Here is a 14,627-nt window from a genome sequence, read left to right as displayed (position 1 = left end):
TTTATTTTAATATGGCTCGTTTTTCCTTTTTGGTTATTTTTTTTTCTTCCCTTTACTGAGTTACCTCCCACTGTTAGTTTTGGGTGCTGTTTTTCACTTCCTCTTCTTGTAGTGTTTTGCTCAAAATGCTTTGCAGTGCTGGTTTTCTGGCTGCGAATTCTTTTGACTTTTGTTTATCGTGAAATATTTTAATTTCATTGTCAAACCTGAAGCTTAATTTTGCTGGATACAGTATTCTTGGTTGGAATCCATTATTTTTCAGCGTTTGAAATACATTGTTTCAGGATCTTCTTGCTTTCAACGTCTGTGATGTAAAATCAGCCGTTAACCTAATTGGTTTACCCCTGAATGTAATCTGCCTTCTTTCTCTCGTAGCTTTTAATATTCTCTCCTTGTTCTGTATGTTGGATATCTTCATAATTATGTGTCTTGGAATTGGTCTATTACGGTTTTGTATGTTTGGGGTCCTGTAGGCTTCCAGGATTTCATATCTGGGAAGTTTTCTAGGATTATTTCATCCAATAGATTGTTCATTCCTTTGGTTTGAACCTCTATACCTTCTTCTATCCCGATGACTCTCAAGTTTGGTTTTTTTATAACATCCTATATCTCTTGAATAGATTTCTGGTGATTTCCTAGCATCCTTTCTGTGTTGACTATATTCTTTTCAAGTTGATACACTTTGTCTTCATTATCTGATGTTCTGACTTCTATTTGATCTAGTCTATTTGTAATATTCTCGTTTGAGTTTTTAATTTGGTTTATGGTTTCCTGCATTTTTAGGATTACTGTTTTATTTTTTTTTAGAATCTCTATCTCCTGATAGAGCTCGTTCTTTGCCATTTGAATTTGCCTATTTAATTCGTTTTCAAAGTATACTTTCATTATTTGGACTTGCTGTCTAATGTCTTCTCTAAGATTCCGTTCCATCTGAGTTAGGTATGCCTTGAGTTCTTTCTTTGTCCATTTTTCTGATGCCTCTAGGTTCTCCTGTGAATTTAAGTTGTCCTGCATTGGTTGTAACCCTTTTTTCCCTTGTTTTTTCATGGTGCTCACGTTACTTTCCAACTCTGTTTGACTGCTGTGTTTCTGTTTTCTTTAAATTTGTTTTGGTTTTTATAGGTCCAATATCTCTCCTTTGTGTTGGGAGACAATGTTTAGAGATGTTGGATTTAATTGTGATTTAAGGTAAATTCATTAGTTTCATTAAAGTCCTACAGAATTTGATGGCATGTATAGAATTGAGGTTTGAACTTAGGATTTTATGTTGAGGTTGGGCGCTTTGATGGTATGGAGGTTAGTATATGTTAGCTTCTTTGGGGGGGTTGCTCAAATGCAGGCGGATATTAACAAGAGAATAGACAGGAGTACTTGGGGGTAGTTAAGGGCTTAGGTGGACTATGGACCGATTTGTAGTATTCATCTATTTACATTTAGTAAGTTGTACGTAATCTGGGTGATCATGCTTAAGAGGAAAGATGGGGAAAAGGTAAGGAAGCAAACCAAGAAAGAGAGAGGGAGAGAGGAAAGAAAGAGAAAAGAATAGAAAAGAAAAGGAAATGATAATAAAAAAAATAATAATAAAATGCAGTAAAATAAAGATTACATTTAAAAAAAATAATAGTATAATTATAGAAAAGAAAAAAAATTAAAATTAAAAAATTAAAAAAAAATTAAAAGAAAAAAGGGGCACTGTTAGGCTTCAATTTTCTTCGCTTCCAGTAGGTGGTGCTGTGCCTTCCGGGCCAAGATTTTGCCCTCCGGCTATAGGAAACAATCCGTGTGAGACCGCTTCCCGCCTGCAGTTTCCTGCAAGTGGAGCACAGCTATTAGGAACTGGCCCCTATTGTTTTGATTCCCTCCGCTAGCCCCTCCTCCTAGAGCTGGCTTGACAGGTTTCGTTTTTGCCGCTGGTGGGAGGGGGGAGTTGGAGGTCAGGTGCCTTTACCCTTCCCCCACGCCTCTTTTCACGCTCACTCTGTTAATCATGCCCCCGGAAAGCCGGGGAGAGATTTTATGTGATTTCCCCGCTGTATGTGGGATGGTCTAGATGTCACAGACCTGTTCTATCGCTGAATGAGCTTCAATCTGTCAAAAACTGGCGATGGTAACCTCAGCTCTCCAAGATGGTGGCCGCTGGCTTCCTCGGTGGGCTGACCGGTGTGGAGGACAGCACTGGACCGCTTCCTTCCCCGTCTCAACCCAGACTTCAGCCCGGAGCACAGTGAAGGCACAGCCAGCAGGAGCCCACAGAATCTGCAGCGCCGTATCTCTGCGTTACTAGCTTGCCATTTCTAGGGACACCGTTTCACGGCGCGCCGCAGTCTCTAGCAGCAGGGCGGGCTGCTGGATAAACAGCTTGAATCTCTGGGCGGACAGATCACTCACGGTTGAGCCCCAGTAACCGATCCTCAGGCGATGGAAATCCTACCTCTAGGTTTTGGTGCACCCCAATTTTGCTGGAAATTCCGAACAAGATAGCTTTTGGCCGTTCTAACTCGTCATTCACCCACGCAGCGACATGGTACACGGGGGTGATGCACTCCATTCGCCGCCATCTTCCTCCCCTCTCATTTTGCTTAATTACATTTGGAACAGAATCTTGAAACAGAATTGTAATTTTACTCCTCCCCGCTCCTCCGTATTTTTACATGTTAGGTTGAGAATGAACAGTCCACCATCACATCCAAGAGAAACTCTTGGAAACCTGCTACCAAAATTTACCTTCCATTCAAAATGTTCTCCCCTCCTGGTGATCCAAAAGCTTCTCCTGGGCTGAGGACTCCGTTCTTGCCTTCTGTAGTTGGTCAAACCATAGGGGAGCCTCCCTCTGCATCTCTATTTTATAGGGGAGCAGATGTGTCAGTCCTTATAAGGAGGCAAGAAGCCAAGCTTCATGGACCCAAACCCTAGGTTCTTCTGCAAAATCGGCTAGGGTGGAAAAACGAAGTCATTCTGTCCTCAATAAAAATCACCATTGATTTTCATTCTAAAAATCATATCCTTTGTGTTTTTCTTTTACTTTTCATGAATAAATGAATAGTTTTATGTTCAGTGTCCATGTGTTGAGTTTCCGATTAGGATAGAAGAGGAAATCTAAGTCCTTAGTTTGAGTTTACCTGTTCCTTGTGGTCCTTGTCACACCTGTCATTATAGAAAGAATGAAGTTTCACCTACCCTCACCTCCCCAAGCCTGACCCCACCTGCTACTAGAGCCGTTTCATTTAGAGCACAGTTCTGCAGCTTATGAGGTAAACTTTCAAGTGTTGGAATCTCTGTGGGTGGGAGAGGTGTGTCCTGGCCAATTATTTGGGGGAAATATCCAGGTAGCTCATGGTGTTACCACAGGCTGTGTATATATAGAGACCTGGACTGAGATCTAGACCCAAAACTTTGAAGCTGAGGGACCCTGAATAACCTGTTTAATCTTCCTCGTTTTTTAGTCTCCCATCTTGAAAACAGAAGAGTTGAGTTGAGTTGGGTGGAGGCTTGAAAGAGAGCAAGAGGATTCCCCAGACTGAGTGTTTCTCAACCACAGCCTTACATGGTCTTCTCTCATCTTTGCCTTTAGTCTGCCCTCTTTTGCCCCACATTAGTTTTTTATTTTTTGAACAACTGAAATTGGACTTTGAGGGATATTTTCAAATATTGGTATTTATTCAAATACATTTATATAATTTTTATTCGTCGTAAAAAATCAGTCTGAATATTTTCTTTTGGAAACAGTCCATGTCCAAAAGCAAAGGTCAGTGGCTTTTAAAAACTATTTGTGTGGGCTGGGGTTGTGGCTCAGCAGTAGGGCACTCGCCTAGCACATGTGAGGCCCTGGATTCCATCCACAGTGCCACGTAAAAATAAATAAATAAAATAAAATTATTGTGTCCAACTACTTCTAAAAAATAAATATTAAAAGAAAGTATTTATATGTTTATTATTGGTGGTAGGGGTAGCCCTTGTAAGTGAATGGCCCCAAATACCACGGGTCCTCTGTCTTGGTGTAGGATTTGGGCTGTGTCTAAGTGGTTTTTCTGACTTTAGGTCCAAAGTCACAGCTTGCCTTGAGGTAATCACATAGTCTCTGCATTCATTTCAGATTTTTTGTGTATAAAATGTGGAAATAGTAATGTCTGCTTGGGGTAATTTAGCAAGGGAGACCAGATCTCAGGCCTGCTGGGTTGCTATAGAATAAAGCAAGTCAGTATCAAAGTCAGGAGCAGAGGCAGGGCCCCAGGGTTCTGTGAGAGCTGAGATCTAGTCCAATTTGAGACTTTGCAGCAACATCTTTTAGTGTAGCATAGGAGTGTGAGCAAGCCCCTCTACCGCCTTAGTTCTTATGTGTGCTCCTTCGCTGGCTCTAGGAACCCACTCAATGTGACAGCTTGATTGACAAGACAAAAGCATGAAAGTTAAATCTACACGTACACGGGGATCTTCACAAGACAGCGAAGTCTGAAGAAATTCCCACAGCGTGTTGCTTTTATACTTTTTAGACAAAGAACAATACATCTGTGATGACAGGACAAATAGATATGGGGCTCAAGCCCCATAAAATCTAGGGATATTACTAGGAGATGGCTGGGGGTAGAAGTCAGTGGAAGAGACGGGCTACATTGGAGCTTTATTCAGGTTCGCTGCAGCCCCATTACCAGTCTGTTTTCCAGGATTGGTATGGAGAACATCCCTCCCCAAAAACTCTTTACAGCAGGCTGCATGTAGAGAAAGTCAGACCAAATGGCCCTTTTTGAGTTATAGTTCCTCATCTGATTTCAGCTGGAAAATATCAATGTGCCAATTCAGCATATTTTGCCTTAACTCTTAGTGGGATTGTCCCATGGATCCTCATATTATCACATGATGTCTAGGCAGCCAAGAGTTACCATGAAGCAATGTCTTGCAGGGTCACCTGTTCTCATCACAGCTATCCCTGTGCAATGCATAGCTAAGTGTCTTGAGGTGTCTGCGATCTAAGACCTGAGGAGGAAAACTAATGTCTCATGTTTGTTCCATCTCTTTTTTCTCTGAACAGTTCTTTGAGTTCCAATTGTGTAACAAGCCTCTTGTTTGTGGTACCCTAATGAGTGAATCCCAGACACTACCCATGTTGGATGGAGGGTGTACTGAGAGAGCTATCTGCTAACAGGTGGTTAGGTGATGAGCTTCCTCTGAGGTATCCAAAGCACTTTGTGGGTTGTGATATTTGTGGTTAACCTCAGACACTGGGCTTCCCTGACTCACAACCAGCCTCATCTCTGAGATGTGAAGACAGCACCCACCTTTCCTGTCTCTGGAGATTGAAGTGAGGTAACACTGAGACTTATGGGGAAACTCACATGTCTTAAGGTTGTCCTGCAAGTCCCCAGCAGTGTGTGGTGCAAGATGGTGGGTCAGCCAGGGCTCAGGGTTCAATGTGCAGCTGTGAATTTCAGATTTGCCTTCGTTAGACCAGTATAACTAAGTCCTTTTAACCATGACCCAGACTTTCTTCTCTCACAATAAGTCTGTCACTGGAGTTGAGTGAATGCCAGTTGAGTGAATTCTAGTTATTTCTCTTGCTAACTGTGTGAGCTTACAGAGATTACCTAACCAGTCTGAGTCCCAGGTTTATCATCTGTAAAATTAATATAATAGTACATATTTCATAGAGTGTATATGAGGATTAAAGGAGATAGTTTGGATAGAGTGCCAGGCACATAGTGACTACTGTAATATCTGTCATCATCAGGACTGGATAAGAAATCCTAGAAAGGTCACTGAGAATCAGTAAATCAATATAAGGTTCCTCCCAGGCCATTTCTGTGGTTGGTTGTGCTGTGGTTGCAGTCATATGGATCCACCTAGAACACAGGGTGGTTGAGAGATAATGGAATGTCATATTTTCACTTGTGATGAGTAATGAAGGTACTTGATACTGAATATCACCATATTATGTTAAAATACGGGAATACTATATAGCCTTATAAAGGAAGGGAATTCTGACATTTGCTGTCACATGGATGACCCTTGCGGATGTTATGCTAAGTGAAATAAACCAAACACAAACACACAAAAACCATATGATTCCACTTGTATGAGGTATTAAGAGTAGTCAAATGTATAGAACAGAAAGTATAAGCATGGTTACCTGGGGTGGAGGAGGAACAAGGAGGCATTATTTAATTATACAGAGTTTCAGTTTTGCAAGATGAAAAGAGTTCTGGAGATGGTTTGTGAATATACTTAGCAGAAGTGAAGCGTACATTTGAAAACTGTTAAGATAGTAAATTTTAGGTGTATTTTAGCATAATTTAAAAAATAAAATTAAAAACTATTTATCAAGCAGGTACCTGTTGTATTCCTCATGACTAAAACACTCAGGGTCACTCTAGGTGAACTGGGCTGCACGAAATAATCACACAAGAGGCAGAGGTACCTTTTTCTTTGGGTCCTTTTGACTGCTCCTCTGACCTTAAGGGTCTGGAGAGAGAGAGAGAGAGAGAGAGAGAGAGAGCAAGTGCTGACCCCTTTTATTGAGGAGAAGCCATTCAAATGAGGCAAGGGGTCAGGTTTCAGGGGCCTGAGTCTAGCTTCGTGATATCTGCTGTCAGCAAGTGACTGACATCTAGGAAGGCCACACCCAAGGGCAGAGCAAGAGAAGGGGACACACAAAGGGCGTTTCCATGGAATATTCTATCCCAAACAGGGCAAAGGGGGTAGTGTTACAAAAGAATAGGTGAGTGTAGCTCAACCCCATGGGTGACATTCTTACACCTGAAGACACACTTTCTACTTCCCAGGCTGGGACAGTGCCCAAGTCACCACAAAATGTAGTGGTTGGTCAGAGCCTCTTGCTTCAGAACTGGAAGGCGTGGGTCATTCAGCGTGGCTCCCCACATGTACTAAGTGTCAGGCATCGTACCAGGCACCAAGAGAGCCAATGTCAAAACCACCATAGTGCCTGTCTCCCTTTACTGAATTTATAGACTGGCAGGGGAAACACATATTGAACAGGGACTTGACCTGGTCAGGAAGGACAGATGAGGCCAAGAGTAGAGGTGAGATATAGTAGAGAACACTCCAGAAAGAGAGAGCAGCATGTGCACAGGGCTCAGGGAGGGCCACAGGAAGGGTATTGTCTGTCTTTGAGCAGAATGGGCAACCACTGAGGTCTTTGGACAAAAAGTGGAGAGAGACAGGCAGAAGAGCAGGTTTGTGCTTTAACAGTCACTTGGGAGGGATGGTCTTTCTTACATGGTGAATCCTTTCAAACTCTGACAGTTTTTCTTAACTGGGCCCTTGCAGTAGTTCCCATCCTGGTTTTTGCAAAGCCCTGGCAAGAAGACCCAGGGAGACCCACATCCCTTCAGCTGAAATAGTCACAGATTATAATCCAGCTGACTAACTACTACCAATGTATTCCATCCTCCTACCCTGAAAAGCACGTCTCTGTAAGTGAACTGTCATAGAAAGAAAGACTTAAAAAAAAAAGAGAGTTAAAAAAAAGTATCAAAGATGATTGAATTCGACTATAATTGCAGCCTGGTGGTTCTCTTGGGCCGTTGAGAAGTGGATGAGTATAAAATACTTATAATTAATAAATCATTTCCTATAGCATTTTTTGCCTTCATTATAGCAAAATCAATAATTATGCTCTAATTAATATTTTAACATAATTTGTGTTCTTTTGACAGAAATACTGAGTTAGACTTCTCTTTCGGATAAGAGCTTATTGAATATAATTTGTATACTATAAAATTCATCTATTTTAAGTGTATGGCTTGAGTCATTCTAGTCCTGAGATAGTTTCTCTTTCATTTGAACTTGAGGAAACTATCCTAATATAGGCACACCAGCCTGAACCTTTAAGAAAATTCTTAACACTTAGATTTGGAAATGAACCATGAGTAGCTCAAACTAGGTCATGAGATCTCATATGATTAATTTTATCTATCACAGAATATATTAGGAGATACTTTAATTCCATTGTATATCTCTCTATATGTACACTACAGCTTTTATGTATGTATGTATGTATGTATGTATGTATGTATGTATGTATGTATTGGGAGGAGGACTACTAGGGATGGAACCCAGGAGCACTAAAGCACTGAGTCCCATCCCCAGCCCTTTTTAATATGTTATTTACAGACAGGGTCTCACTAAATTGCTTAGGGCCTCACTAAGATGCTGAGGCTGGCTTTGAACTCATGATCCTCCTGCCTCAGCCCCTCAAGCCACTGAGATTACAGGCATACACCACCACACCCAGCTATGCTATAGCTTTTATCATCTTGCCAAGCAGTATCTCAATCTGATGTAAATGTGGAGCCTTGGCATCATTTTCTATATGTCATGACTGAACAGTTTAATATGATCAAATGTTCCTTGGCTGCTATGGAGTTTTGAGAACCTCCTGAGCTCCAGATTGGAACATGAAGAGAAGCAATTGTATAGACACTTGGCACGGCTGGGAAACCAGGCTTCACTGTGCAATGATCAAGTGTATTCATGAGTCTGAAAGGCAGGGACTGGCAAGTTAATTAGCCTTTTCTTTTCTCCAAGTGTTTCTGCTGTTCAAATCATTCCCGCACGCTGCAGCAGCCTGACCGCCATCACTGTCAATATTAGCAGCAATGAAGCTCTCAAGTATCCAAGGCTCTCTCACACAGTTATCTGTTGTTTCAAGGACTCAGGGCAAGGACTGAAGGGAGGCATTTCCCGGTGCCCAGGATGGTACTACCCTGCACCCTAGAACTGCATAAGCATTTGGCAGGTTCACTTCATTGACCTATCCACTGTGTTATGGACTCATACTCCCAGGAGATCCTTTTTCTCTCAGGTGTTGCTTTTGAAGTTAGCTAACTGTGTTTTTCACTTGTTTTGCCTTATAGGAACTGGTGAAAGTGGGAAAAGTACCTTTATCAAGCAAATGAGAATCATCCATGGGTCTGGATACAGCGATGAAGATAGAAAGGGGTTCACGAAGCTGGTTTACCAAAACATATTCACTGCCATGCAAGCCATGATCAGGGCCATGGACACCCTGAGGATACAGTACGTGTGTGAGCAGAACAAGGTAAAGTGCTGGGGGCTTTGGCTCCGTTTGTGAATGTACGCCATCCTGCTCTGGTGAGTGGATGTCTTTGAACGAAGGGATTCACCGAGTGCTTTAGTCAGATGCCAAAAGCAGCTCTTGAGCTCACATTTTTGAGATGGAGACGCTTGAGAGAAGTAAGGTGGACTTAACTCTGTTGTCTAAAGTTCTGTAGAAAATATCACTGATGATGCTTCTGAGATGCTTTGCAGTGTACAGGGATTCAGAAGGCTGAGCAGTTGTCAAGGTTGCTTATCTCAGGCAGCGGAGAAGGAAGGTGTACACATTTCCTTTTAATCCTTGAGACCTAGTTAATTTCTGCAGTGGAAAGTGGAGGAGATACTGGGTTTACAGTGGACAGCCTTTCAAGAATTTCCAGTCTTTGGAAATATTTTCACTAATACACTGCCAACTACTCCAAGAAGTCAGTGGGGTTTGTTTATGTATGTTGGGAATTAGCTCTTCTTGGGAAAAAGAGAGAGTTTACCAGAGCAATGCCAATATCCCAGCTGGCGAAGTGCTGAAGTGCTCTCATGAAGTGGTGGTGTCCATCTGGCATTTGCTTTCCCGTGGCCACTGGTTATAGAAAATACAAATCTGCTTAAGATCAGAGGAAGGTAATGAGGTGGGAGGGTGGGAGGAGAAGGAAAATAAAGTTTTATGTTGTATATTGGAATGCAAATCCATAGGAAAACAATACTGTGTCTGAGTTCATAAGAATCTAGACTAGAAATAAGAGGTTATTTTAAATAATCAATACCAAGGTATGAGATGATGTGATGAAGAGGAAAATTCTCTTTTTCAAATGGGTCTTTCACAGATCTATTTAAAAAGAATTTAGCAGCTATAAGCCAGAATTGCATGGACTTTATTTAGTATAACTTGACCATGAACTTGTGTGTGTGTGTGTGTGTGTGTGTGTACATACACGTATACATGACAGAGTTTCAAAGCAATAAAAAAATTACATTTTTATTCCTTGGTGACTGGCTTACATAGGAAAACACAATACACACAAATGTTGGACATACCTTACATTATCTCTGCGACTTTGCCTACCACCGTTTTCTTGCAGTATTAAAATCTCTTAAAGGAAGGTGTCTTCCCTACAGTTTCTACCTTCAACAGTGCTGTGCCGAAAAGTGTGTGAGGTGAATTGGGACAGGTTATATCTGGTGCCAAGGAATGCTAGAGGTGCACGCTAAGCCATGGGGGAGATTCTAGAAGTGTCTGGGATGATCCCTTTCTCCTTCGCTTTTGAGTACATGCATTTTCTTTTTGAAGGCGTATACTTCATCCTTATTCGCCTTCTATGATATCTTCTAAAAATTAGGCATTCCATGGGGATGAAGATTACTTCAGAGGAGAGTCATGGCAGAAATGACCTTCTGGTGACTTCAGTTCATCTGTTTACCCTGGTGTAAAATGTATTTTGCTGGCCAGTCAGAGTGGGGGGACTGGGTGAAGCCTGCAATCCAGGGGTGGGTTTGTAACTGAACTCTTGGGAAGAGAAGGCTGAGTGGGAGCCGGTTCTGCCCACCTCAGCTACATGTGTCTGTGAACCTGATGGGATTGGTGACCAAGGCCTCTGGGTTCCTGTCTGTTATGTTTTCCTCCACAGTCTTCTAGAGGTATCTTGAGTTTATATTTTAAACAAAAAGATGTTGTGGGGTTTGACTTTTCACTACTTTCCCTTTCTGTTGTTCTTCAATTCTTTCTCCTAAGGCCATCTCCAGTTTTCACTCATCTGCTTCAATGTCCTAGGGACACTGTCCTTGGCTGTCACAAAGGACCTCAAGCTGGGTGACTTAAAAAAGAAACATACCCCTCTCCCCAAGTTCAGGATACCACAGATCTAAAATCAAGGTTGGTTGGTTCCAAGGAGAGGCTCTGAGGAAGAACTGATCTCCTGCTTCTCTCCCAGGGTCCAGGGTCTGGTGGTTGCTGGGAATCTGTTGTTTTGTAGGCATGTCACCCCGGTCTCTGCTGCTGTCTTCACACAGCATCCTCCCCCGTGTCTCTGTGTTCATATGGTGTTGTCCTCTCTATGCCGATGTCCAAATTTCCCTCTTCTTATAAGGACATTAGTCATCGGATTAGGGCCCACATTAATCCAGCATGACCTCCTCTTAACTTGATTACATTTACAAAACGCTGCTTCTAAATAAGGTTACGTTGTTCTGAACTTCAGTGGGCCTGAACGTTAGAGCCAACGTTGTTCAACCCAGTATGCTCTGCCGTCCAGCTTCCAAGGTTCACATCCACCCTAAATGCAAAATACGGTCACTCCTTCCCAACATCCCTGAAGGTCTTAACCTATTCCAGCATCAACTTTGAGTCCCAAATCGAATCTAAATGTCAACTCAAAGAGCCTCAAGTTCCATTGTCTACATCAGGCGTGGGAGAGAATCTGGATATGATCCATACTTGGCAGGATTCCTCTCCATTCACCATCCATGAAACTGGGAAACCAGTCAGCTATACCTCCTGCCTACTCCCCTTCTGCTATATCTGGCTGGTTCCTTCTTCCTTTTTACTTCGAATATCTAGATTAGTGCTCCATAAACTTTCTCTTGCCCTTCAGACAGATGCCGGAATGACTTAGAGAGAGGCAGAAAATTGAGTGGAAAGAACACTGGATTGGCTCTCAAAAAGCTGGGCTCTGCTCATGGCTCTCTGTGGGTCTAGGGCAGAAGTCAGCAAACTTTTCCTATAAAGGGGCAGAGATTCAATATTTTTGGCTTTGTGGGCTGTCCTGTCTGTCACAACTATTTAGCTCTGCTTTTGTAGCATAAAAGCAACCACAGGCAATATGTAGAATGTGAACACTAGAGCATGGCCGACTTGTAAACTCTATTTACAAGACATAAAACTAACCCAAACATACACAACACACACATACACACACACACATACAATAGCAACACAAAGGCTATTCCCAACTCACTGACCAAATAGAAATTCATTCAAGCCACAATCAGATTGTCTATGGACTGTGGATTGTAGACCCTGGCCCTAGGGGGAGATGGAACACATTTTTCTATCCCTCAACTATTGAATGCAGATGACACGCACTGTGTCTACTTCATAAGCAGATCCAAGCAACAAGGAGTTCAATACAGAATAAATGGTACCCAAGAAATGTTAGGTTATGACTGGACAAGTTCAAAACCAAACATGCACTCATTATTTCTTCTAGTGCTTGTCTAGGCCAATTTCATCCATCTCTTCTCTGTTGTTTTTCTGTGGGGTATTATTGATTCTTATAATTTTCTCTGTGGGCTAGTGCTATGGTTTAGATATTAGGTGTCCCCCAAAGGCTCATATGTAAGGCAATGCCAGAAATGATTGGGTTATGAGAGCCTTAACCTAAAGTGCATTAATCCCCTGAACGGGATTAGCTGGATGGTAACTGTAGGCAGGGAGGGTGTGGCTGGAAGAGGAGGTCCCTGTGTCTTTGATGTATATATTTTGTTGGTGGTGAAGGGAGCACCTCTTCCTCTGCCTCGTGCTGGCCATGTCCTGAGATTGCTTTCTTGCACCACACCCTTCTGCCATGATATTCAGCCTCATGTGGAGCCCCAAGGAATGGAGTGGCTGTCTATGGATTGAGATCTCAGAGCCACCAAATAAACTTTTCCTGAAAATTGTTCTTGCCAGGTCTTTTAATCATAGCAGCAAAAAAAGCTGAATAAAACAGCAGATACCATGCTTAGGTCATAAAATAATAAAATGATTAACATTTTAGTATAGTCTATAATTAGTTTAAGAAATATGCTGTATGTTAGCTTCTTTACAACGTACTGCATAACTTGAGATAATTGATTAGTTAAGGTGGGGATAATACTGTAGGTGTAGCTTAGTGGTAGATTGCTTGCCTAGCCTGCACAAGGGGCTGGATTTGATCCCCACCCAACCCCACTCCCCAAAATATAGAGGAAAAGAAGGATGAACAAAACCTTAATTAGGAAAAAAAAAAACCTTAATTAACTTTATGTTGCTCCACTGAAATGCTTCCCTTGATTCCTGTTGCTGAGTATTTATTTGGACCATCTGCTTTTTGGTGTGTGTGTGTGTGTGTGTGTGTGTTTCTCTATTTTTTTTTTCATAGCTAGGAACACTTTCTTAAAAGTATATAGGAAAGGGCTGCAGTTGTAGCTCAGTGGTAGAGCACTTGCCTCACAAGTGTGAGGCGCTTGGTTTGATCCTATCACCACATAAAAACAAATAAGACATTGAGCCCATACACAACTAAAAAAAATATGTGTTTTTAAAAAAAGGAGTGCTGGGGCTATAGCTCAGTGGCAGAGCACTTGCCTACACGTGTGAGGCACTGGGTTCAATCCTCAGCGCCACATAAAAATAAATAAATAAAATAAAGATATTATGTCCATCTACAACTAAAAAAATAAATATTAAAAAAGGATATAGGAAAGAAAAGTTATTTTGAGGGTTTTATTGTAAGTAGTAATGAGATCATTACTATTATTACTATTGAAATCTTTGTTTATTATTTGAATGATTTCTTTTTTTTTATTGGTTGTTCAAAACATTACAAAGCTCTTGACATATTTCATACATTAGATTCAAGTTGGTTATGAACTCCCAATTTTACCCCAAATACAGATTGCAGAATCACATTGGTTACACATCCACATTTTTACGTAATGCCATATTAGTAACTGTTGTATTCTGCTACCTTTTCTATCCTCAACTATCCCCCCTCCCCTTCCCTCCCATCTTCTCTCACTACCCCATCTACTGTAATTCATTTCTCTCCTTGTTTATTTTCCCATTCCCCTCACAACCTCTTATATGTAATTTTGTATAACAATGAGGGTCTCCCTCCATTACCATGCAATTTCCCTTTTCTCTCCCTTTCCCTCCCACCTCATGTCTCTGTTTAATGTTAATCTTTTCTTCCTGCTCTTCCTCCCTGCTCTGTTCTTAGTTGCTCTCATTATATCAAAGAAGACATTTGGTATTTGTTTTTTAGGGATTGGCTAGCTTCACTAAGCATAATCTGTTCTAGTGCCATCCATTTCCCTGCAAATTCCATGATTTTGTCATTTTTTAGTGCTGCGTAATACTCCATGGTGTATAAATGCCACATTTTTTTTATCCATTCATCTATTGAAGGGCATCTGGGTTGGTTCCACAGTCTAGCAATTGTGAATTGTGCTGCTATGAACATCGATGTGGCAGTATCCCTGTAGTATGCTCTTTTAAGGTCTTCAGGGAATAGTCCGAGAAGGGCAATAGCTGGGTCAAATGGTGGTTCCATTCCCAGCTTTCCCAGGAATCTCCATACTGCTTTCCAAATTGGCCACACCAATTTGCAGTCCCACCAGCAATGTACAAGAGTACCCTTTTCGCCACATCCTCGCCAGCACTTGTTGTTGTTTGACTTCATAATGGCTGCCAATCTTACTGGAGTGAGATGGTATCTTAGGGTGGTTTTGATTTGCATTTCTCTGACTGCTAGAGATGGTAAGCATTTTTTCATGTACTTGTTGATTGATTGTATGTCCTCCTCTGAGAAGTGTCTGTTCAGGTC

At 41.6% G+C, this 14,627-nt stretch overlaps 1 protein-coding gene across 2 annotated transcripts in view; it reads left to right on the top strand.

The window, feature by feature from the left end:
• Positions 1 to 14,627, top strand: part of Gna14 (G protein subunit alpha 14) — a 199,102-nt gene that overhangs the window by 107,934 nt on the left and 76,541 nt on the right. For both annotated transcript variants that reach the window (XM_015492948.2, XM_048806944.1), the window contains exon 2: positions 8,868 to 9,052. In XM_015492948.2, coding sequence (XP_015348434.2) covers positions 8,868 to 9,052 — 185 coding nt within the window. The remainder of the gene's footprint in view (positions 1 to 8,867; positions 9,053 to 14,627) is intronic.

Source organism: Marmota marmota, unplaced genomic scaffold (assembly GCF_001458135.2).
Source record: "Marmota marmota marmota unplaced genomic scaffold, marMar, whole genome shotgun sequence".
Classification (NCBI taxonomy): Eukaryota; Metazoa; Chordata; class Mammalia; order Rodentia; family Sciuridae; genus Marmota; species Marmota marmota.
This window is presented reverse-complemented; position numbering and strand designations above follow the sequence as displayed.